The 24,985-nt window shown below is 56.8% G+C and overlaps 2 protein-coding genes and 1 long non-coding RNA gene across 4 annotated transcripts in view; 1 reads left to right on the forward strand and 2 right to left on the reverse strand.

Annotated features, from left to right (window-relative positions):
- Positions 1-6,147: 6,147 nt before the first annotated feature.
- On the reverse strand, positions 6,148-13,448 carry ABTB1 (ankyrin repeat and BTB domain containing 1). Of its 2 annotated transcripts, none has more exons than XM_042912530.1 (12): positions 13,314-13,448; positions 12,028-12,090; positions 11,884-11,939; positions 10,706-10,850; positions 10,400-10,559; positions 10,257-10,302; positions 9,794-9,910; positions 9,590-9,708; positions 9,227-9,325; positions 8,953-9,120; positions 6,836-7,036; positions 6,148-6,756 (listed from the first exon to the last, which is right to left on the reverse strand). In XM_042912530.1, the coding sequence occupies exons 1-12, from the start codon at positions 13,367-13,369 to the stop codon at positions 6,550-6,552; spliced, it is 1,437 nt and encodes a 478-aa protein (XP_042768464.1). In that variant the 5' UTR covers positions 13,370-13,448; the 3' UTR covers positions 6,148-6,549. The 2 variants fall into 2 exon arrangements, with proteins under 2 accessions (XP_042768464.1, XP_042768473.1); XM_042912539.1 differs by having other exon boundaries at positions 12,063-12,090; positions 13,314-13,443.
- A 142-nt stretch (positions 13,449-13,590) lies between these two features.
- Positions 13,591-24,985, reverse strand: part of PODXL2 (podocalyxin like 2) — a 40,474-nt gene continuing 29,079 nt past the window's right edge. Inside the window, exons 5-8 of the mRNA XM_042912550.1 lie at positions 17,680-17,836; positions 17,067-17,128; positions 14,590-14,769; positions 13,591-14,121 (exon numbers count right to left, since the gene is read on the reverse strand). Of these exons, the coding sequence (XP_042768484.1) occupies positions 13,909-14,121; positions 14,590-14,769; positions 17,067-17,128; positions 17,680-17,836 (612 nt within the window). The 3' untranslated portion in view covers positions 13,591-13,908. The remainder of the gene's footprint in view (positions 14,122-14,589; positions 14,770-17,066; positions 17,129-17,679; positions 17,837-24,985) is intronic.
- Positions 16,243-24,887, forward strand: LOC122204832. Its single transcript, XR_006195796.1, has 6 exons — positions 16,243-16,328; positions 18,396-18,491; positions 19,634-19,826; positions 24,283-24,415; positions 24,638-24,711; positions 24,795-24,887. It is a non-coding gene; the product is annotated as an uncharacterized LOC122204832 (long non-coding RNA).

The raw sequence follows: 24,985 nt of genomic DNA on the forward strand, positions 1-24,985 counted from the left end.
ATGCGACGGGACAACCTGTCGGGACACTAGGCCCCAGTGCTGTCGTGGATGCAGCACCTTCCCCCTGTAACTCGGAGGTCACGCCGGTCCGTATGGAAATGGGTTTCATGGCTGACAGTCTTTCTGGGAAGAGATGCCACCTGTAAGCAGGAAGAGGGGGGCGCTGCTCCTTTGCAGGGAGGGGGGTGGATGGTCTCCGGCCCTCCCATCCAGCTTCTGGGGGGCACGGGGGCTCGCAGCGAGAGCACTGAAGGAGGCCACAAAAACCCGCCTGCTCTGCTCTGCACCCGTGGCAAGGTCCCACGCTACGTTTTCTTTCTTTCACAAATCGCTAACATAACCCATTGGGGTCCCCGTGATTTTCTAAGCAGTTTACCAGTTACTGTCTGTGTTCAGCCGCATCCCTACCTGTGTACCGTTACTGGGGACTCGTGATCAGCTCAGAACTATCAAAGGAACCATGTACACCACAGCTAATCCTAATAAACCGGATGTTTTCTGCATGGTGGTGCCGTCTGTCTGTCTGATCCGAGACTACTCCACTCCCTGTACGGGGAAGAGCAGGCCCTCTGGCAAGGCGGTATTGCCGTCTGGGCTGAGCCGGTCATGTGACTCAAGCCAGCCTGTGGGGCCTTGATTTTCCCTTCTCTGTGCTTGGGGACCTGTGCCCAGAGCAGACCACATGCGTGCTTTCTCCCAACTCCGCCGCCGCCCGTCCCAGCCCTGGACTCCCCAGCACGGCCCCTCTCAGCTCGCCTGCTCTACACACCCTCCTCCGCTCCGCGTCTGTCCCCTAGTCAGCTCCGTCTCCGGAGCAGGGCGACGGGCCACTTCCCTCTGGCCCCACTGCTGTCGCCTTCTCCTCCCGCCAGGTGGCGACAGCACCCTCCTCAGGGGGTGGTGCCCTTTCAGTCTTCCCCACACGGTGGCCAGAGGGGGCGCTAGTGAGTCACAGGTGGCCCTGCTGGCTCATAACAGGCCTGTGGCCTCCCTGCCTTCACCCTCTTCCTCCTGTGTCCACTGCCCCCCACCCCCCCCCCACCACCCGCCCACACACACCAGCTTCCCTTGCTGGCCTTTGTGAGGCCTTTCCTTACCACCTGGTCTAACGCCAGCACAGCTACCCTGGCTCCTTCCCGCCTTCCTTCTCCCCAGCACGTTATTGCCGTCTGCCATGATCCGTGTTCTGCTTGACGCCTCGGTAACTGTCCCTCCACCAGAACTGAGCTGCAGGAGGGTGTGTCCTGCATTAGGCTTCTGGTCTCTAGGGGTCCCCGGTAAATAGCTGTCCAATGAGGGAGGGAAGGCAGGCTGCAGCAGGCACCTGGGGCTGCCCCCAAAATGACAGAGGGCCACAAACCTGCCAGTCAGTCCAGTGTCTCCCAGCTGTGGGGCAGGAAAAGGGACAATGAGAGCACAGGGGACCAGCCCAGAGGCAGCCCTGCAGGAAAGCAGAAAGAGGAACAGCAGTGGGGTGCACCGGTCCTGTGGCGAGGGGGCTCAGGGCAGGGCTTGGTGGGGGGAGCTCAGGTTGGCACCCACAGCAGCAGCCAACCAAGGCTAGTGTGATGAAGGGGTCCACCGGGGTGGGTGTAGCATCAGGACTAGCCACAGGGAGCCCTGACGGGGGGGAGGGGGGTGCCGGTGGAACACACTGCCTGGGGAGCAGGGTGCCTGTCAGGCTGTGGCCTCAGGTAGAGGACACGGCCATGATCAGAATGGAGGCTAGCAGGGAGGAGCAGCAGCCTGGCCTCTTTCTCCTCCCACCTTCCCCTCTCTCTGCCAGGGAAGCGTTGAGCATGTGGCCCTTGGTCCAAGGTGGCTGCTGCAGCTCCTGCCACTGCGTCCTCATCCCACCCCACTGGAGGGGAAGAAAGGAAAGGGACAGGCATGCACCTTTCAGGAAATAAATCAGAGACTGCGTTGTCTCAGATCACATCCAGAACCCAGTGGCTCAGCCACAGCCAAATTCATGGGAGGCTGGGAGGCGAGCCAGGTTGCCCTCCGAACAGGACAGGCTGGTATCAGGGGGAGACAGCTGGCTGTGCCTGAGAACCAAGCGTGTGCACTGAGGCTTGCAAGGATGGGATGCCCAGGGTCAGCATCTGCCAACAGGGGGGTGAGAGTGAGCTAGAGGTGAGGCAGGGCCCCGACTAAGGCGGGCACAGTGTGGACACAGACGGGCAGACTGAATCAGTGGCTACTGAAGAGGTAAAACCTACAAGGTTTTATGACCCTTGAGGGCCAAGGGATCCAGAGGGAACTAAGGAACGCAGGCACATCTCCAAAACGCTACAGATAAGAAAAGCTTACAAAGGAGGCTCCACGTTGCTCCTGTTACATCTTCCAGGAGAGAACGGAAATTCACATCGGGTGAGCGGCCACTCCTGATGGGAGCTTCCTCATAGGCACCCCAGTTTCTCCACGAGCTTTGGGTGGTTGGTAGTGTTGCTCTCATCTAGGTAAGGCGGGGCGGGGCGCCTGGGTAGCTCAGTCGGGTGAGCATCTGACTTCAGCTCAGGTCACGAACTCGGAGTTCGTGAGTTTGAGCTCCGTGTCGGGCTCGCTGCTGTCTGCCTGGAGCCTACTTCGGATCCACTGTCCCCCCCACCCCCCACCACCACCTCCCCCTGCTTGCACGCACGCTCTTTCTCTCGCAAAAATAAACATAATAAAAATAGACTAAGGAAGCGGGCTCTGTGGGACTCAGTGATTTGCTCTAAGCCAGTAACTGAGCTCCAGCCCAGGTGTCTGGGACCCAGGTGCAGGATACCCCAGCACCTCCAGGGGAAGGAAGGCAGGTGACAAAGCCCCAGGTGCAGAGTGCCAATGCAATGCTCAGCTCCTACCACCAGTAGGGCCTGGTATTGCCCGAGGGTGGCCTCCTATGCAGAGGCAGAAACTCCCAGGAGCCCGAGGGCCCCAGAAGTCCCTCCGAGACCTGCCGGTCAGACTTTTCCCAAGTGAGACATCTTTTTGCCTTCAATGTGCCTGCCCCTGGTCATGGCAAGAGCATTCCTAACCATGATGCCCATGCCCAGATGTAAGCCCAGCCCAACCTGGGTGCTGCGGCCCGCTGCGGTCACATGGGAGATGAAGGGCTGTGCAGTTTTCCAGGGACGGGAAACAGCATATGCAAAGCCGTTGCTCTCTTTTTTTAAATTTTTATTTGTTTTTCAGGTGGGGAAGGTTTTATAGCATGGATGAAAAAAACATTTTGTATTGTCATCACAGACTTGCCTCACATAATGACTGTTTGGGTCGGGACAGGACCAGGGAGAGGCCAGCCGAGGCACTTGCCCCGGGCACAATGTAAACGGGCCCCAAGAATCTTATAATACACAAGACACGCTAATACTTTTAATGTGATTTAAAAACTCAAAAGTGATGGTAAGGGCGCCTGGGTGCCTCTGTCAGTTGAGCGTCCAGCTTCGGCTCAGGTCATGACCTCACGGCTTGTGGGTTGGAGCCCCGTGTCGGGCTCGCTGCTGTGGGCACGGAGCCCACTTTGGATCCTCTGCCCCCCACCCCGGCCCCTCCCCACCTATCAAAAATGAACAAACATGAAAGAAAAAGTAACGTAAAACAAACTCACGATGCACCAAACAGCAGCATTGCAAATAAAGACAGGGTGAGGATGACTTATGTTTATTCCAGCTCCAGCAGCACTCAGCACAGCACCTTGCCGATCCCGCCTCCACCCCTGCCCGCCGGTGCTCCTGTCTCTTGCTGGGGGTGCAGCGGGCCGTCCCTACGTCACATCTTACGTACAAGCTCTCTGTCGCTTTTCCAGTGCTGCTTATTTTGTCTGTGCCCAGCTGATCTATGTTTCCCTCTGTGAAAAAAGCGGGGAATATCCCGAATGGGGATAGAATGCATATATTCCCCGATAGATTTGATGGAAATAGTTTTCCATTCAGCAAGAATGAATTGAAGTTGTTAGGGAAGGGACAGATGTGCTTCTGAATCGTAAATGTAGCACAGCCACACTCTGAGCGCAGCACAGACATCACACGAGAGCCTCAACCCTCAGTCTGTGTTTCTGAGCCCGGGCTTGCAGGGAACACCCCAAGGCAGGCTGAACGGCCCCCGCGTTTCCCCGTGTGGACAGAGGCTGTCCCAAGCATCCTTAGGGCCACGGGAAGTTCTGCGACACCCGCTTTGTCACTTCCTTCCCCGCTTGGCTCGCTGAGGCCGTCCTTCCTCCTTGGTTCCTGTTTGTATGCAATGCCACACCGAACGCCTTTGTACACAAAGCCTTTCTCCTCCTCAGACCACAAGTATCGGGGAAAATGTCGAAGGGGTGACTGAGCTGGGGAATGCCTGAGGCCCTGCTGCGAGGGGACCTCAGCCCCTGGGAAGGTGACTGTCCTGACCCCAATGGCGCCCCTCCCCATTCTTGCTCTGTCAGTGAGCTGCTAAGGTATCACTTCCAGAGGCTTCCCTTTAAATCCTACTCCTAGGGCTGCCTGGCTCGCTCAGTCGGTTAAGCGTCTGACTTTGGCTCAGGTCATGATCTCGCAGTTTCTAATTCTCTCTCTCTCTCTGCCCCTCCCCTGCTCGTGCTCTCTCAAAAATAAACATTAAAAAAAATTTTAAATCTCCTCATGTATATTTTTACTTAAATTTGTTATAAAACAAACACAATTTCAAATAATAGCTGTAAAAAAGATGGGTTCGGTAAACGAGTTCATTTTTGTCCCTAGTATCTATTTAAAAAACGCATCGTAATGTAAAAAATTATTTTACTGCTTAAATCTCTTACCACATACCTTGGCACGCAAAGAGTTAGTGTGTGGTCTAAGGTGGGACCTGTGGCCCTTAGGCCACCGGGCTGGCACCACCCTTCCTGAGTGTCCAGGGCAACCAGAGTGACTTTGCTAAGCTGCAAGCAGCCTCCTGCCACTCCCTCCACACCTTGGGTGGAGCCCAGCATGTAAACAACACCACCAGCTCACTGCCCAGGCCTTCACGAGTAGCAGTAACTCGCTTTTAATGCCCCTAGTGAGAAGGGAGGCAACTATCAGAGTCATCTCAATTTACAGCTGGGCACACAGAGCTATGACCAGGCATAAGAGGCAGAACCAGGGTGGGAACTCTGGCCCCGGGGAGGCCTGGGCTCCGGTCATGCTGACCCCTCACCCCGTCTCATCTGGGGCCTTTTCAGGCTCCCAGGCCCTTGCCCAAACCCTGCCCTCCACCCAGCAGGCCCCGCTGTCCACTTAGCAGGTACTCCTTCCCCTCCCACATGCTGATCACCTCCCTGCCTGCTGGCTACCTTGTTCAACTGACTCGTCCAACCTTATAGCTTCCCCCACATGACCAACACGGCAGACCAAAATGGATGAAATGCACTGGAGAGAGAAAAAGTCCCAGAAGTTCTGGAAATGTGAAGAGTAAAGAGGCACAAAGGGGAGGGACGGCCAGGACACCTGCCCCTGTTCCCAGGGCAGAATGGGGCAGGCCTCAGGGTGCTCACTGCCTGGTCCTCGGGGCCCAAGGGATCACGGGGACAGCCTGCAGGGCATTCGGAGAAGGCCCCCTCTGACATCCCTGATAATGTCACAGCCCCTGTGGGAGAGGCCCGGAGGCCTCCCCAGGAAGGAGGCTGGCCCTGGGCCGAGGGAGGTAGAGGTGCATCCTCAGCCCCTCCTGGCGCAAGGCTCCCCACAAACAGCGGCCGGCAGCCGGCGAGTAGGGTCCCTGGGCCTCCTCCCACCCCTTCCACGTGGATGCTCGATAAATGAGCGCTAGGAATGTCCGCGGCACAGCCCGCTCTTGCCCGGTCCGGGGGGAAGCAGCCTCTGCGGTCAGGCGATCAGCCTTCCCACTAAACCTCCCCCAGGACCCTGGGGTCAGACCTCACCATGAGTAGCCCGAGGCGAAAGTTGTGCCCTAGAGGAATGCGACCACCGGAGAGGCTGGGCCCTGGGCCCGGCTGCGAGATCTCAGGGCCCCCACAGAGAAGGGCCGCCTACTCAGACCCACAGACGCAGGCGCCCCCGGCCCCCAAGGAGCCCTCGCTGGGCACCCAGGCCTTCCTAGCCTGGATGAGGGGGTCCACATGCAGAGCTCCTCCCTGGACCTCCCCAACTCCTGCTCCTGGGCTCCCCCCACCCCCCACCGACACAGGCTGGGGCTCCCACGGTGAATTCAAGCTTTATTGCCACACACAGACTCTCCTGCTTCCTCTGGGCCAACTCCATGCCAGGCAGAAGCTGGCTTGCTGGGCTTGGCCTGGAAGCAAACATGCCACGGCCGGAAGAGCGGGGGAAGGGAGGGGGTCTGGGGGAGGGAGGCCCTAAGAGACCCCGACCCCAGGTTTCCCTGAGTGGCGCCCAGCCCCAGGGCCTTGGGGGCTGGCTTGTGTTGGGGGAAGGGGCTCATCCTGACCCTCCTCTGGGGCCCCCAGACCTGTGGGGGGAGGGGCACCCCACCGAGCCCCCTCTGCCCCCGCCGCGCCCCCGAGGGGCCAAGAAACAGAAAGAAGAGCTGCACGTGCATGTGCGCCCACACGTGCCGCCACAGGGGGCCCTCGCCAGCTGGCAGTCAGCAGTCCAGGCCGATGGACACCAGCAAGTCCTCAAGCGCCCGCAGCCGCTGCTGTGCCTCCTCGATGGCGCTGTAGGTCTGCACCGTGCTGGCCACGTGGAAGCGGATGTCGTCCACCAGCGGGATGGAGTCCGTCTCCTGCCGGGCGGCCACGGCCGCCGCCTCCTCCCGCACGGCCTCCACGAAGTCCTCCCGCTCCACCAGCTGCGGGCAGGCCAGCTCAGGGCGACGCCAGCCACCCGCCCGCAGCCCGCCCCGCCCACCACGGCTCCCACGGGCCCACCTTCTCGATGACCTTGGCCATGTACTCGGTGCACTGGTCCTCGAGGCGCGCCAAGCGGAACAGCTTGGCCACACGCCACACGCCCACCACACTGTCCTCGTCCAGCAGCTGGGCCAGGCTGCGGCCACACAGCCGCTTCAGGCCTGGCAACAGGTACATGTCGGCCACGCTCAGCACGTCGTAGGCTGCTTCCGGGGGCAGCTGCGGAGAAAGGAGGAGTGAGGGAGGGTGTGCCCAGAGGTCACCGAGGCCACTCGGGGGGCTGGCAGCAAGGTTGGGAGCTGTTAGGGAGAGGGCGGAGGATGCAGGCAGGGCAGGGGCTCCCACCCATGCCTTGGGGTGCCCAGACCGCTGCAGGCATCCGTGGGCCTAGAGGGCTGGAGGACCTGGGGTCCCCGTGCCTCGGGCAGGCCTGGAGGCCAGGTGGCAGGCAGGGCCTTAGCAGGGGAAAGAGCTCGGGTTGTGAATCACAGACCTGTGCTGTGGAATTCTAGCTGTGGGACTGCAGGCAAGTTACTTCACCTCTGTGTGCCTCAGTTTCCTCTCTGGGAGGTGCAACCATGCCTGCCTCAAAAGGTTGTCGGAAAACAGAAGGTGCTATCCAAACGGAGGCACCCACACAAAGGGTGATGGAGTCAACTCTTTCCCTGCTCTCTCCCACCCACACCTGGACCCTGTGCTGGGAGAGACCATGTGCTCAGCTCCGGTCCAGACTTTGGACAGTCACAGGGAACAGGCTGGAGACAGAGTGGGCAGGACCTCTGCTAGCACATCCCAGGCCACGCGCACTGCTTACTTGGGCCAGGCACTTTCCCTGCGACACACACATCCACCTGCACAAGACCTTAAGAGAGAACAACTATGGGCATCCCTGCTTTCTAGAAGGGGGAAACTGAGGCACAGAGCAGTTTAGTAACCAGCCCGAGATCACACAGCTTGCGAGCAGCTAACCCAGTGCCAAACCAGGTTTGGAGCCCAAGTCCACACTTTGAGCCAGCCGCAAAGCTCAGGAGGGGTGGGGATGGGACAGGGTGGACCCTGGGTGGCAGGGGCCACAGAGCTGAGCTGTGCCGCAGGAGAAATGAAGCTGAGGAGGCAGGAGGAAAGGAGGCCCGGGAGGGCACTCAGGTGGAGAGGCTGGTGGGCTTAGGAATGGGGGTGCTACATGAGGCGAGCAAGCAAGGGGCTGAGGCCACAGCCCAGCTTGTCCCCCATGCCCTCCTCCTGCCCAGAGACCACCTTTCCCAGCCTGCCATGTTGGCAAGCACAGCCGCTAAGTTCTCTCCAGGGCAACATGAGAACCAGTGTGCGTGCGTGCGCGCATGTGTGTGTGTGGCCTCCACCTGGCCTATGACAAAGACACTGCTTGCCTAGTCTTCCTCTTCCTCCTAAAACGTGAGCTGGCCTGCACCCCAATCTCCAGATGCAGAGGGGAATGACACCCTGGGTGCTGCGGACCAGGTCTGGCCCACCCCGTGTTTTGTAACCAAGTGTTACTGGAACGCAGCCACACCCACTCACTTCTGCCCCGGCTCCCGGCTCCCGGCTCCACAGGAGGGGAGAGCTCACCAGCTGGGACTGAGACCCCCTGGCACATGGCATTTACACACACACACACACACACACACACACACACACACACTTCTGGCCCTATCTACGGCTATTCATGTTGCCCGTATGTTAGGGATGCTCTGGGGCAACTGAAGACCTGGAGAGGCACCAAGAGAGCTGGGGACAGACATCCAGACCCCTGGGAGTGGACAGCCTCAGGGTTCCCCACTGCTGTGGTAACTCAGGGTTACTGTCCCTACCCACCCTCCCTCTGGAGAAGAGAAGGCGGGGACCCCAGCCTTCTAAGTTCCAAGTGTCACGGGCTCATGATACAGCTCTTGTCACTCGTTTCTGTTCTAGAACCTACCAAGGCTCCCTCAGCCTAAAAGAAAAATCCAAACATGTCCCCCACTCTGTCTCCAGCCTCACAGAAAACCAGCCCCACGGAGTTAGTCAGGACCTAGGCACTCCTTTCAGCTCCACAGTGACCCAGCCTGTGGACCTGTCCTGATTCCTGACTGTCATGCCCCCAAACCCAGCAGACACAGCCCGCCCAGGCCCCGCACCTCTGTGTGGTCACTGTATATGTAGTAGAGAACATGGGTGAAGATGTCAGGCGAGATGCCATGTAGGGTGATGGCCGGGAGGCCGCCTGAGGCCTCCAGCTCCTCGTTCTCTCGGAAGTGGTCATCCAGCAGGGCCCGGAAGTAGTCGCTTCGGCCGCAGAAGAAGGCCTGGGGGAGGCTGGGCTCAGGAGGGGCCGCTGCCAGGGTCTGTGGCCAGAGAGCTGGCCGGAGACTTAAGGCAAGGGGCTGGGGGGCTGGGGGGAAGGGACGGCACCTTGTGGCAGAGAAAGCTGCAACCTTCCACCCGGAAGCAGACGTCAGGACAGCTGTTGAAACCATCGGGAAAAGGGAAGGGCAGCTCCCCGAGGTCACCCTGGGGGATGGGAGAGAAGACACCATCAGAGCAGGGGCAACAAGGGAGAGTGGCCGGCCCCAGCCAAGAGCCTGCTTTAGCTCCATCCCGGCGGGGTGGGCTGCTGCCCCATCTGCAGGTTTGGGGAGGGGCAACAAAGGTAACCTGGGCTCAGTAAAGGGAAGTGACTGGCCCCGGGTCACACAAGGACTGAACCCAAGCACGGGGCTCGTGTACCACGGCTGCGTGCGCACTAGGCCCAGCCCCGGGCGGCCGTGCACTTACGCGGAGCTCAGGGGGCAGGGCACAGTCGGCCAGCAGGGCCATGTCCTCCCGAAGCCGGGGGTCTGCTGGGGGGGGCTCGATGGTCAGCACCTTCACGCATGTGCCTGGCTTGGACGCCACTGTGGAGGGGAGAGCACAGCTGCAGGGAGCCCGCTGACCCTGCCAGTTCCCGCCCAATGCCCCGGACCCTAAGCCTGGACGCACCGAACTCGGACACCTTCTCGCACTTGGCCTCCAGGTCGCTGAGCAGATCCCACAGCTGGCACTGCTTGGCCAGGCGCTCGCAGTCGCTAACATGCTCCACACCGACGTCCAGGCGACCTGGGTGCAGCGTGGGAGGCTCAGAGCCTGAGAGGGGCCGTCCACCGTCCCCCACACTGGGACTCCTGGGTCTGCTGGCTGCCTCGGCTTTCCCATCGGGAGCCACTGCCTGAGTTCTACAGACCCCGGGACGGGTGGGAGGGGGCTCGGTTTATGGGCAGGGTAAGTGCTTCCTGAGCGGACACACAGGCTCATCGCCTCCCAGCCCACCCAGGAGGCAGCTGGAACAGCACCACACCGCAGGGGACAAGCACCAGGACGTAAAGGGTGGGCCTGAGGCCACAGCTGGGTCTGCTGCTGGACAGACACCCCCTCCCTGCTGGCCCCACGGGGCCCAGAGGCTCACCTGTGTACAGGTACTGCAGCAAGGCCCCGAAGGCCACAGGGTTGATCTGCAGGTAGACACAGCCAGGAGGGAAGGTCGGAGGTGGCCCCCTAGCACGAGCCGCCAGCCGTCCCTCTGTCCCCCCCCCCCCGGGAGGGACGCACCAGTGGGTGTCGGAGGACCACGACACTCTTGCCCTTCCATTTGGTGTCCAGCATGTTGGCAAAGTAGGTGCTGCGCGCACCTAGGACGCAGCGGTGTGCCCGGAAGGGTTTCCCGTGCACCACAAAGATCACGTCGCTGTGGATGCCTTGTTCCAGAAGCCTGCAGAGGGACAGGCAAAGGGGGTGTGCAGCACGTGCCTCCCCGCGGTCTCACCACAGCAGCCCCTGTCCCATCCTGCAGGAGAGCCCTCGGCCCCGCATGACCGCCCCACGCCACACACGAGCCAGCCCTGCACCCCATCTCACCGCTGCAGGAAGTCGTCGTAGTAATCCCGCCTCCTGCAAGAGGCTGTCACCTGCTTGTAATCGCGCAGGGCCCGGCGGATGGCGTCGCTCAGCGCCCCATAGAGGCAGCGCTCCCCATCAAAGGTGTTGGCCTCACAGCGGGCTCCTGGGAGCAGCCCCCGCCAGTCAGCAGGTCAGGGATTTGAACACTGCAGCTGGGACAGGGTCTGGGGGAAATCCTAATCTCCCCCCCACCCCATCCCACAACCTTCCCACACGTAGGGCCAAGTCCTGGAACTTGCAGCCCCTCCCAAATGACCCTGGGTCCCCTCTGATGTGAGCATCCTCTCTGCCAGGGCCTAGGCACGCAAGCACTTCCGTGGACCACAGACTACAAACAGGGCAGGCTCAGGACTGCCCCTGTTCTATGCACCAGGGACACAGCCGTAAACATACAAATCCCTATCCTGCCTGAAGTGACACTCTAGTGGGGCAACAGACAATAAGCAGGTTAACAAATGATGTCGGGGCTATGAAGAAAACCAAAGCAAGACAAAGATAACGGAGGTTGCACCTGCCCACAGGGAGGTCACGGAAGGTCACCGTGTCAGTGACAACATGCAGTGACCTGAATGGCGGAGGGAGTCAGCCACGCAAAGATCTGGGAAAGGGCACTTTACGTAGGAAGAACAGCAAATACAAAGACCCTGAGGTAGGAGCACCAGAGAGGCCAGTGCGGGTGTAAGAGTGAGCCCACAGGAGAGCCAAAGTAGGTGTGGCCAGAGGAAGACGACAGGCTGTGTGGACTGGCAAGGCATTTTAGTTTTATGCTAAACGCAAAGGGAAATCATTGGAGAAATTTTAAGCCTATTAGACTTGTTGTGAGATGGACCAGGCTGCGATATGGAGAACAGACTGTAGGTGGGGCAAGAGGGGCGGCGGGTGACCGGAGGAGGCTGGCTCTGCGGCCAGGGAGAGATGCTGTAGCCCGGCTGGGCGGTGGCAGTGGAGATGGGGAAGTGGGCAAACAGGACAACAGGTTCTGAAGGTAGAACCAAGAGTACTGGCTGACTGGGTATGTGGAGGGGTAAAGGAAGGACAGGGCGTGAGGGCATCGGCCAATGCACACCCATGCCTTTGTGCCCCTGCACACGCGCAGACCGCACGTACACGCACACAGCCCCGGCCCCTTCTCTCACCATTGGCCAGAAGATAGAGCACTAGCTCCTCGTGCCCACACAGGCAGGCGTAGTACCTGAGGGAGGGAGAGGAGTACAGGAGGCAGTTATCAGGACTGAAGGCGCCCCCCACCTGCCCTGACCACCCACCCGCCTGGCACTCACAAGGGGGTGCTGTCCCACTTGTCCCGCACATTCACCTCCACGTCCCGCTGCTCCAGCAGGTACCTAGGTGGGGAGGAAGTCAAACCTGGGTCAGGACAAGTTCATGGTCTGGGAGAGGAGACCCATGGAGTGGGGAAAGAGAGAAGACATCCCTTTTGGCTGGGGGAAGTCTCCCCTAGGTGAGGGCAGATGACAAGCAGACCAGAACAGGAAAGACATTCGTAGCAAAGGGACCAACATAGGTAGAGACTGTAGATGTGAACGCCTAAGGCAGATGCTGAGACTGTGAGCAGTAGGGACCTCTGGCCTGAAGGCATTTGGGAGCGAGGAGGCAGTGATGGGCCATCTGTTCTGCCACAGCCCTCTGGCTGCTTGGGACCGCAGACTAGATAGAGGAGACTGGAGGTAGGGAAGCCAAGGAGAAGGCTGCTGCAGGTGTCCTGGTGGTGTGGAAGCATGAAGAGAAGTGGCCAGATTCTAGAAGGCAGAAGTCAGGAGACATGGTGGCTGACGGGATGTGAGAAGTGATGGGGGTCATCACGGACTGAAGCCATCACTGAGGTCAGGCAGCCTGGGGGAGATGTCTAAGTTGGACCAGGCGTGCTCTGAATTGCACTCGGCTTTGGGGGTTATCAGCTAACTCCTAGGTGAACCTGATGCTGGGGTGGGACCAGGGACACCGTGGGAGTCAGCAAGCCTGGGACTAACCCAAGGGAGCTAGTGGTGGGTCATAACTAGGGAACACGGAAGGGCCCGCTAAGAGATGTGCCTCACATCCCAACCAGGCACCCCCTCACTCCCTGCTTTATGGCGATTTCAGTGCCAGATTTGTTTTAACCGCATTTAGGAGTTTCCGAATCTCCGGGATCAGAGGTTGATTCTGGGTCCTAGTTGTTCCCAGAGTGCCAGGCCCAGAGCGGATCAGTGGGATGAGCCACGTCTGGAGTCCCAGGCCCGCCCCAGGGTTTGACCTCCGGGTCCTGGGCGCTCAGAGGACGACCCCCTCCTCTCCGCCCACTTCTCCGGAGCTCCGCGTAGCAGTCCTCTCCTCTAGGAAGCCCTCCGGGACCCCAAGGAGTAAATCACCGCCAGCACTCCGTCCCCAGCCCCGGTTCGGAAGGCTGCCGCGGCCCCCTGCTTTGCCTCTTGGGGGTAGGTCAGCGGAGGGTCGGCCGCCAGGGCTGCGGCGGCACAGGGGCGCGCGCCTGTCCCGAGCCCGTCCACTGCACGCCCCCGGGGGCGCCCGCCCCACCCCCCGCACACTCCCAGGGCGCCGGGGTCCTCACCGCACTCGGCCCACATCCCCCTTCCTGCAGCTGGCGAAGAGATCGCTGGTGTCCATGATGCGAGCGGCTCGGACCCCGGCCGAACGACCTCAGGCGGCGGCGGCGGCGGCGGCAGCGCGCCTCGGCCGGATGTAAACACACGCCGACCCCGCCCCGCTCCGCAGCGGCGCCTGGCGCCCGGAGGACCGACCTGGGCCACGCCGCCCCGCCCCCTGCGCGCCCGCCCCGCCCCCGCCCCGCCCCGCCGCGGAGCAAGAACGAGTCCGGCAGGCAAACGGGCTGGGCCCGGCGTGGTCTCCGGGCGGCTTTAATGGGGGTCCCGGGGCGCGGCCGGGGAAGCGGGGCCGTTCCGGGACCGGCTCCTGGGGGCGCCAGACGGGGATGGGGAGGGCTGTGCCGAGACTGTTCCGTGAGTCTGTGGGAAGCGGGAGGACCCCGCACCGAGGGCCGGGCTGCGGGAGAGCGGCCGGGGCCGGGAGGGGAGGGGAGGCGCGGTTGTCCGCTCCGGATCCGCCCAGCTCGTCCCGGCGCAGTCCCAACGGGGCGAGGGTACGGCCGCGGGGTCACAGCGGGCCAGAGCTGCCGGAGGGCGCCCTCACAGGTGCGTGTCCTCCTCAAACACGTCCGAGTCCTCAGGGTCCCGCTTGCCCCCCATGAGCGCGCTCCAGCCCCCAGGGCCGTTGACGGCCCCGCCGCCGTTCAGGCTGGGCTGCTTCTCCTGCATCTCCGACTGGCTGTCGCTGGCCACGTCCAGCGTGGGGTTGTCGTGGCAGCCGTTCTCTACGAAGCGCAGCTCCTCGCCGTGGGACTGTGGCGACGGGAGAGGGACGCTGGGCAAGCGCTGTGGCCCAGGCCCCAACCCGCCTGTGACCTTGAACGAGTCACCTCACTCGCGGTTCCTTCCCTAGTGTGTGAAACCCTCCACAGGCAACCACCAGCGGACCCTCCACAGACGCCCCCTCCCTACTGTTCTGTCCCCCAAACTCCTAAAGATCCTTTGCACTAAACCGGTGGCCTCCCTGGTGTCATCTGAGCCCTCCCAACGGCCCCCCACTGCACCTCTAGCACCTATCAGGGGGCTGCTTCCCTGCAGAGGGGGACAGGTTGGGTGCCAGGCTCCAGACAAGCAGCTTCACTCGAAGTACCCCATCCCGGGACAATCGCAGCCACCCCACCTGCACATGAGGACGCCGACCTTGACCTTGTGGGGTACTGTCTCCACCACAGGCCCCGCCCCCAGCCCAAGCCATCTGGCCGAACTTGACCCCATGCTCACCACGTGTTTGAGCTTGGGCAGCCGCCGCTGCCAGCAGTTATAGAGCAGGCCCAGCACGATGATGATCACACAGATGGCACCGATGACCACCAGCACCACAAAGAGCGTCCCATAGTCGCTGCGCACCTGGCTGGCCCGGGCCTGGCAGCTGCTCGTGGTGGAGTAGTTCTGGATGCCAATCTGGGGGTGGGAGGGGTCAGCTTCCTCAGCTGAGGTCCTGGGTGCCAGGGCTTCCCACAGGGCCGTGGGGTTAGGGCTCAGGCACAGGGAACAGGCTTTGAGAAGAGCTGGCATAATCCTGACTAAGCCCCCTCGGAGGCCGGGACCTGTGCTCATCTGGGAATGTAGCCCTATCTCTGCCCTATCCCCCTCTGTTCACCTGACAGCAGCCCCAAGTCTCTTGATCCCATGCCTCCATTCCCAGCCTTCCCTCACATTGCCACCATGGCTCTGCCCTGACTCTGTCCCTGCTGGGGCAGAAGTTTGGCTCCACTACGGAATCAGGTCCCTGAAACAGTCTCCACCTTGGGGATGGAGGTGTTCAGGTATCATTCTGCCCATTATGGTCTATAGACAGTGTAGACTGGGATGCTGGGGACAGCCTACATCCCAGGCTATCACCAGCTCCCAGCTTCCTCCCTTTGCCCGTTAAGAGTAGTCACCACAGGCATTGAGCTGCCCAGTACCCCTGCAACAGAGCAGGCTGTCTTGGGTGGGTCTGCCTTCTTGGTCCTAGAGGTTGCTGTGCCCACACCGGCCCAAGCAAGCACTCCCTCCATAACTCAGCCTCTTGGGCAGAAAGCAGGGAAGGGGAGATGCCATCCTCATCCGATGACAGGTGCCAGGGAGAGGGTGTTGTCTACTAGCCCCCAGTGTAGAGACCTGGGAACCTCCCTTTCTGCTTTGGGCTTCCCTAAGGCCAGGTTGTCATCGCTTCCTGAGTGTCTGTGAACATCCTGTTTAGTTACAGTACTATTCTCCATTGGCTTTTGAAGTTATCAAAGATCAGTTTCTCTCAGTAGAATCACCCACCAATGACACTGCTAAATTTGCCCACTCATATACTTCCAAAAAGACACAGCATGCCTTCTGGCCAAGTCAGTCTGAACAGTGTCCAGTAAAGCTAGAACACCCAGGGGCCAGGAGAAGAGGCAGGAAGTTTTTGTGGGAAAAAAAAAGATCAAGGCCAGCCCAAGTTTCCTTCCACCAGTCCCCCTGTGTTCACGAACCCAGAACTTCACAACTGGAAAGGCCCTCGGTAACCATCCAGGTAGTGAGAACAGCCTCACGGTTAAAGGCCTGGACTCTTAACATCATTTAGGCCTTGTCCAAAGCCTGGCTCTGTTGCGTAGTGGCTGTGCCTTCTCAGGTGGGCCACCTCCCTTCTCTGGGCTACAGCTCTCACATACAGCACCTACAGTACTCCACAGGTACCTTACTTAATCCTGACAAGGCCTGGGGTGGCGGTGAGGGCCAAGTGAGAGAACCCAGCGCAGTCCAGCACTTAGTAAGCACTCAATGTGCTTATCAAAAACACCCAAAACCACCACCACAACCACCTTTCCGCCTGGCATGTGATAGATAGGGAGGCAGGGCCCATGGTCACGGCCAATTCATCTTTCACAGCTATGAAATGCTGTAGAGCCTTGGAGAAGGGGACTAATGCCAGGTCACTGGGTTCCACAGCGAGTACGAGTACTTTGGATGGAGATGAATGGTGATGGTCCTGAAGAAAGGAGGTGAGGAGCCCAAGGTGTTTCCCTTCAGAAAAAGTACAAGGACCAGGAGGATCGAGGGGACCTGCCCCTCCCACAGGCCCCAGCTCTGCTCAGCCTGACGCAGGGGTAGCAGGTGGTGCAGGAGGAGAGGTTGGCCAGCCTGCCCCCAGCCCACATCTCCAGGACTGGCCATGCAGCTGGCCAACCGCACAGGGGTCAGAGGTGCCCCTCAAGATGGCAGGGCTGTCGCCCGAGCCTGAGCCCCGTGCCCACTCCCCAGCAGGCCCTCTCCCACCAGAGAGCTCCTGGCTGATGGCCTCCGGGCCGTGTTCATGCCTGTCTTTCTCCTGTGGTTTCTGAGACTGCGGCAAGCTCTCCCAGCCCACCAGGCCTCTGCCCAGTTCCTGGGCCAGACATGGTGTCGCTCCTGCTATCTTCCCAGAAACGCCCACTTACCAGTCCAGATCCCCCTCGGAGGTCCCCTTCCCTCTGAGTCCTCTCCTGTCCCTGACCCGCTCCTGGCCCTTCCCGCCCCTGGCCATTTCGCGAACTGTGCGCTTGTGCACACACGTGTGTACGCACTCTGTCTCTCCCACGGGAATGGCGTCTTAGGGCAGCTAAAAGGAGGAGCTGCCTAGAGCAAGAGTCTGTCTTCTGCTCCTTCGCACCACGGTGTAGGCTGTCTCCTGCCCTCAGGGAAGCCAGCCCTGCTCCTAGAACTTTAAAGAACAGGAGGGGAGCGGCTCCCTGCCCTCTTACCTCCACCAGATTCCTGCGGATGTCTCCCAGCATGGAAAGGACGTCTTGAGTGGGCACCACCCCTGGGGGGAGACACCATCATCAGCACAGCCCCGGCCACTGAGGCACCCCCAGCCCCCTGGGACAGCCTCTGGCCTAAGCTTCCAGAACCTTGCTTCCCAGCTCTTGACCACACGTGGACCTCACGGTGCATGTGCTCCTATGCTTGCTTCCTGCTGGCTGACTCATTAAAAAGGACTGAGTGAATGACCGCTATGTGACAGGTGTGACACCAGGCGGTCACTCCCACAGACCCCCAGCACTGTGTTCTGAACGTGCCCCCTCCACAGCCCCCCACCACTAAGTGTACGCCCCCCGTGCTAAAACCACACCTCTTCCCCTCTGGGTCCAAACTTCACACCCTCGTCTTCTCCAACTCCAGCTTGTCAATACTCCCTGAACCCTGCACTGGGGGCCCAACCACTACCACATCCTCTTATCCCAGAGGTCCACGTTCAAAGCCCCTGTCCGTGCGCTCGCCCGTGGTTCTGCAGACCTCCCGTGGCCCTCAGGACATGGTGCTGGTGTAGGGCTGCCCCCCAGGCCCTCCCTTCCGCGGGCTGTCCCCTCTCACCCTGCTCGCCCACCAAGGTCATTAGAAGGTGCTGCTCCTTCTCGCTGGGCTTGCTCAGGGAGATGTGCCAGTCCCCGTGGCGGCCACTGCCGTGGCGGGGCAGCACCTCCTCCACCAGGGCCAGGAGCTGCAGCCCCCGGTGCTGCCGGAACACCTCCTACAAGGACGGAAAGAGAGCCCCACGCTCAGTGAGGGAGGGGCCCGCCTCCAGGCCCGGCCCCCATTCCAGCCCCCAGCCTCCAGCCTCCTGGTGGTCAAACTCCAGGAAAGGCCATCTGGCTGCTCCAGAGGGGACCGCTCTCATAGTTCCGGAGACCGCTAGAGAGGCCGTGAGCGTGGCCTTCGGGCGAGACTGTGGGAACACGGAGACGCACACCCACTGGTTCCGGCAGGCATCTGGGAGCTCCTTCCAGCCTGGGCTTCTCACATGAGGAGGGCACGGGCCTGCCCAGGGACACTCACAGCTGACCTGGGAACAGATATGCTCGCACGAACAAGGAGTGTGGGGAGCTTGTGAGTGGTGTGTGAAGGCCTAGGGCAGTCTGCTGGTCAGGCCTGGAGTTCAAGAGTATAGTGCGAGGGGTGAATATACCGGGGGGGGTGGGGTGGTGTCAGGGGTGCAACGGACCAAAGATGCGCACAGCCACGCAGCCACGAAACCCGGGAGGGGGGTGGTGGAGAGCAGTAACGTGCTCCTCTCTTGCCTGTCATTGCAGAGATATGGCCCAAAGCTGGGGAGTCGAGAAAGATGTCTGACCACCCTTATGGAGGCAGCGGTGACCAAAGGAACTAAAGCAGACATGGTTAAAATGGTAACTCCTGGGGCCAGGGGCAGGAGGAGGGATATAAGAAGACTTCATTTGCATCTGACACTTTCTTGTACTGCTTAGATTTTCTTCACCTCGTGTATATATAATTACGTAATTAAAAACCACAAACGAGAGGCAGGCACTGGCCGGGAGCTCACTGAGTGGCAGAAACCCACACAAGCCGCCAACCTTGCCCCATCAGGGAAAAGCGGCCCCCTCCAGGCCCTGTAGCCACCCCCCTCGCCCAGGCTCCTCTCCAGCAGCCATCTCCTGCCGGGATGCAGGAAATCACGGGCTGCTGCACCTGGCTTCCGTATTCCCAGCTGTTCCGCTCTCTCTCCAGTGCCCTGCCTTAGAGCTTCGAGCTGGGCGTCTCATCACACCACTCCCACGGGGCCCTGATTCTCCTATCACCTTTCTGTGAGAGCCCAAGCTAGTGAGCCTCCCAGGTCATCGTCCTACCCTACAGGCCACCAAGGGGACTGGAGTTCCTTGTGACCATGGCGAATGGCAGGTGGAAGCCCAAGCCCTGGCACTCACCAGCCTAACAGAAAGCCAAGTTAAAGCCAAAGTTCCAAACTTGGCAGAAAACTGGTATCCGGAGCTAGCCATGAGCTGCTGGGAAAGCCCTGTTCCCCAAGCAGGTCTTACCGTCCTCATGTTCATGTGCACACGTGTGGGGGGATGGGGTACACGCCTGCATCTGCCTCAGTCGCATGCATGCACTGAACCCAGCAGCCTCCCTGCTTACAAAAGGAACACGCTCCTACCAGGGCAATGCCTCCCCCCTGCCACAGGCCTATGATCCCCGACATGTGCACGTCCCACATTTTCTGCGTCCAGGTGTCTGCCTGGCTTAAGCTCACAGACCTGCGATGTCCTGGTAACATCTGATGGCTATATATTTCGTGCCACTTATTTTGTAGATAGGCACTGAGTGTCACTGGCTTAGAGAGAAAGCCCTGAATCTGGAATCAAACAAATCTGGGTTCAAATCCTGGTTCTGCCATTCACCAGCTCTGGGACCTTTAGCAAAATACTAAACCTCTCTGAGCCTCAGCCTCCCCATCTGAAAACATGAGTATTGGTCCTAACATGATGGGCTTAATGTTAGGATTAAAAGGAAAGTACTTATTCTGTCACAGGTGCCAGGACAATTGGATAGCCCAGTATCAAGAAAAAAACTCCCTGACTCATACTTCACACTACAGTGAATTCCAGATGGATTTCAGATCTAAAGCTTTTACAAGTAAGCCTAGAAAGCTATCTTCGTTACCTCCAAGGAGGCAAAGATTTCTAAAATGGACCTGAAAACACTAACCATGAAGGAGAAAATTGGTAAGTTGGACTATTTTATGATCAATTTTTTTTTTTTTTTTGAGACAGAGAGAGACAGAGCATGAACGGGGGAGGGGCACAGAGAGAGGGAGACACAGAATCCGCAGCAGGCCCCAGGCTCCGAGCCGTCAGCCCAGGACGCAGGGCTCGAACTCACGGACCGCAAGATGGTGACCTGAGTCAAAGTTGGATGCTTAACCGACTGAGCCACCCAGGCGCCCCTTATGGTCAAATTTTTAAAAATTAAGAGCTCCCGTGGGCGCCTGGATGGCTCAATCGGTTAAGTTTCCGACTGCGGAGCAGGTCATGATCTTGCAGCTCGTGGGTTCGAGCCCGCGTCACACTCTGTGCTGACAGCTCAGAGCCTGGAGCTTGCTTTGCATTCTGTGTCTCCCCTTCTCTCTGCCCCTCCCCTGCCCGCGCTCTGTCCCTTTCTCAAAAATAACTAAACATTAAAAAAATTAAAAAAAAAAAAACACTTCCGTTTATCAGAAGGTACTATTAAGAGAGAAAAAAGGTGGAGCGCCTGGGTGGCTCAGTCAGTTAAGCGACTGGTTTCGGCTCAGGTCATGATCTCACGGTTCGTGAGTTTGAGCTCTGCGTCAGGCTCTGTGCTGACAGCTCAGCACAGATTCTGTGTCTGTCTTCCTCTCTCTCTGTCTCTCCCCTGCTCACACTCTGTCTCTCAAAAAATAAACATTAAAAAAAATTAATAAAAAAAGAGAGGAAAAAGGCAACCCACAGAATAGTAACAGATATTTATGAGATACATGTCTCATATATACACACACACTTCACAGAGATCTCACATCCAGGTTATATAAATAATTCAGAGAAATTAATTTGAAAACGTCAAGATAACCCAATCGGATGCAATCAGCCGAAACACATATGAAAAGGTGCTCAAGTTCGTGACTCATCAGGGAAATGCAAATTAAAACCACAAAGTGACACCAGCACCCTACACACTTTGAGAAATGCCTAAAATTAAGACAATGCCAAGGCTGAGAGAGACAAGGAAGAACCAGACCTGGCACATACTGCTAGAGGCAGTATAACTGGGTACAAACGCTGTGGGAGGCTGTTGGACAGCTTCTGTTCAAGGTGGATATATACACACCGTGCCCCTGCCATGCCACCATGAGAACTGTGTCCATAATGCTCCCCAAAATATGTGTCCAAGAGCAGCCACAGCAGCACATTCCCAAGAGCCCAAAGCTGGAAATTACTCAAAGGCCCAGCAACATTAGAACACATACATCAATGGGACACTATACAGAATCACGAAGGAACAAACTTCCCTACATGCAATCTGGATGAATCTCAAAAACAAAACGTTTTTGCAAAAATGCAAAAAGCCAGAAACAAAATAACTCAATAACTCTGTTTATATACAGTTCAAAAGCATGCAAAACCAGTATACGGTTACAAGTCAAGAAAACGGTTCCCCTTGAGGGAACAGCGTCTGGAAGGGAGAATGAAAAGGGCTCTGGCAGTGCTGATCATGTTCTGTGTCTTGATGTGGGTGGTGTTTATGTGAGCGTGGTCCCTTTGTGACAATCCAACAAGCTGCACACTTATGATCTGTGCACTTTTCTGGATGTATACTGTAAGGCATTAGAGCTTTTCTTAAGGGCAATACACATGTGGGTGTAAGCTATCTTCCCTGCTGACTCCTGTGTGGATGGTCCTTCCTGTACGTCACACCGTTTCTCCCACAGTAGGGACTCCAGATCCTCTGCTACCATCCAAGCACCCATTTCCAATGCCCTAAAGCTATATGCAACTCCAAATGACTGGTATGGTCCTTATGGCAAACAGAAAGGGACACATGCCCTGGCCATCAGATCATTTTGACTTGTGGCAACACAGCAGTCAGAACGGATGAACGTCCTGCTCTCCCACCTTGCTACAAACATGGAGAGATGCTGGAAAAAAACACGGCAGAAACAGAGGGCACTCAAAGCCAGAAGAGTGAGCAGGTGCGGAAGCCACGGCACCAACTCCTGGGGGTCTGGGGCCCAGATAGAGGACCCGGGACCTGGACACTTGGCTTTCAACGTCCACGTGCTCTTGGCGCATGTGAGATGAAGAACTAGAGCAGAGCACCAGGATGGAGTCCGAAGTCCCCAAAGAGCAACCCTTTCGGTGAAATGGGGACTCAGAAACATTCCCAAGTTGGAGGAACTGTACAGGGTGTCTGCCCGTGTCCATGAGTAAGGGAAAAAGGTCATCCAAGATCACTTAAACACTCAGGCTTGAGACGCCAAGGAGGCTGTCGGTTAAGCCTCCAACTCTTGACTTTGGCTCAGGTCATGATGTCACCATTCGTGAGATGCAACCCCATGTCAGGCTCTGCAATGACAGTGCGGAACCTGCTTGAGATTCTCTCTCTCCCTCTCTTTCTGCCCCTCCCCTCACTTGCTCATGCACTGTCTCTCTCAAAAATAAATAAAAAACATTAAAAAAAAACCCAGGCTTGTACTTCACCAGGGTGTGGAGTCCAAATGTGAAGTTCTTTGTGTTATAAAGATCCAAGCCAAGAACTAAGATGAAAGCTGACCCAGGGCCCCTGGAACTCCCACAGTCTCCCTGAAACCATTTTGTTGGAACTCTTTCACAACCCAGGGTTGAAGAGGAGATCACAATAATAAATGGTGACCCAGAAAGGGAGTAAAATACAAAGCCACAAGCAGAACCGACATCCCAGGATGCTGTGTTACTAAAACAAAAGGAAAGAAATCATAAAATTAATATACTTACAACAATTCAGAAAATGAAGGAACAGAAGCCATAATGAAAGAAGGGAACAAAATGAAGAACAAAGGGAGGGATTTGGAACCAAGGAGAAATTCTTAACATACAAAACAGTTATCTATATTAAAGATTCAATGGATGGATCAAACAGAAGATTAGACACTGCTGGAAGAGAGTTATTAATTTGGAAGATAGAGCTAGGAAATCACTCAGAATGCATCAGGGAGGGGCACCAGGGTGGCTAAGTCGGTTGGGTGTCTCACTCTTGATTTCAGCTCAGGTCATGGGATGGAGCCCCGCACTGGGCTCTGCACTAAACACGGAGCCAGCTTGGGATTCTCTCTCTCTCCCCCTCTGTCCCTCTCCCCAGCCATGCTCTCACTCTCTCCAAAATAAATAAAATGGAAAAAGAAGAATGCATCAGAGATATTTTAAAGAGAGAAACCATGAAAGTGTTAAGAGACGTAGTAGACAGAAAAATAAGGCCCAATAAACTTGTAACAAGAATGAGAGAGAAATGGGAAATTGGTAATATGTATCAAACTGCATATGCAATCTCACTTCTGGGAATTTACTCTGAAGATACATCCCAACAGCACAAAAATACATACAAGGTTAGTCAATGCAGCCTTGTAAGTAATTGCAGAATACTGGAAACCACCCAAATGCCCACACAAGGGAAATTTAATGAATAATCTATAATACATATACATAACGGAGTATTATTCAGTTGTAAAAATAAAATGATTGAGAATAATCTCCGTGGGCTAACATAAAGTGGTTTCCAGAATATACTGTTAAGCAAGAAAAGTAAAATGCAAAAAAATAATGTTATAGATTGAGTTGTGTCCACCACCCCCCCTCAACAAATTCATATGTTGAAGTCCTAACGCCCGGTACCTCAGAATGTGACTGCGTTTGGAGACAGGGTGTTTCCAGAGGTAATTAAGTTTAAAATGAGGTCATTAGGGTGGCCCTATCCAATCCGATAGTGACTTTACAAGAGGAGGAGATTGAGGACACAGACACATGCAGAGGAAAAACTGTGTGAAAACACAGGGAGAAGACGGCCATCTGCTAGCCAAGTAGAGAGACTTCAGGAGAAACCAATCCTGCCAGCACCTTAATCTTGGACTTCCAGCCTCCAGAATAGTGAAGGAATAAATTTATGTGTTTAAGCCATCCAGTGTAGTACTCTGTTATGACAGCCCTATCAAGCTAATAAAAATATAAATACTCTGCTACCTTCCCTGCAAGAAAAAATGGAAAAAATTCTACATCTATCTGTTTATTTCTATAAAAAGAAGCCGAGGAAGGATAACCAGAAACTAATGAGATTGGTTACCTAGAAGGAGTGGGTGGGAATGAAGGCAAGAGGTAATGGGGGAGAGGGGGGTTTCTCTAAGCATACATTTTTGTGTCACTTAGATGTTTAGAACCACATTAATGCTTTACATACTCAAAAATACAATTAAATCAACAAGGATGGGGGATCCAAAATGGAATACAAACAGAAACAAAGAAACCTAATCATATTTCAAATGCATAACTACACCAAAAGGGGGAAAAAAACTAAATTAATTTCGGAATCATCCAAAGACAAAAGAAACTTGCAAGCAGACACTGAAGTTTACTTATCAGCAGGTTTGCTTTTGCATCAGCGTGGGTTAAAAATCCTGCAACCGCTTGTGTATTCTAGAACTGAAGAAATGAGTACGTACATTGGGGATGTTGGGAGTGAGGTTTCCGTCGGTGAAGGAAGATACTTCTGTGGAACAGAAGAAGGCTGGGAAGAGCCAGTGGTCCTGGATTAGAACTGGAACATTGGGACGGTAAGCAATCGAAGTTATCACTGTAAATATGTGTGAATACAGAAGTAAACACATATGTACATGTGTACATGTATTATGTATGTGTATCTGTGTCTACAGAGAAAAAATACAGATAATTCTCTCTCAGGGCCTCTAAAAAGGCCAAGAAGCAATGATACCCCAGTAGCCATGAGCACACTGGGAGCCCAGATCTTGTTTCTGAATACCTTTCCTCTTCAAAAGGAACCAGGGCTCCCTGAAGAAAGGACCAATTCCAGGGTAGGGCAGAGAGAGTACAAGACAGCCTGAAACATCTAGTAAGTACGTCCGTGGTGTGCACTCAGCAACTCAGGGGCCTCAGATGCAGGATCAACTCCTCTCCAGCCGTTTCTGTCTCTAGGCCTTCGCGATCCAGTCCTTTGTGCTGAAGAGCTCTTCAAGGGCCCTCACTGAAGGATGGTTGGTACCACCCCCCCAACACCTCTCGTCCTGGTGCCTCGAGGCTTCTTTCTGTTGTGCAGAGCAACAGGTCAGTTCCCTGCACCACTACCGAGGATTTTCTTTTGCCTTCCAGAACCCAAAGACCGTACC

The sequence above is a fragment of the Panthera leo genome, chromosome A2 (assembly GCF_018350215.1).
Source record: "Panthera leo isolate Ple1 chromosome A2, P.leo_Ple1_pat1.1, whole genome shotgun sequence".
In the NCBI taxonomy this organism is placed as follows: Eukaryota; Metazoa; Chordata; class Mammalia; order Carnivora; family Felidae; genus Panthera; species Panthera leo.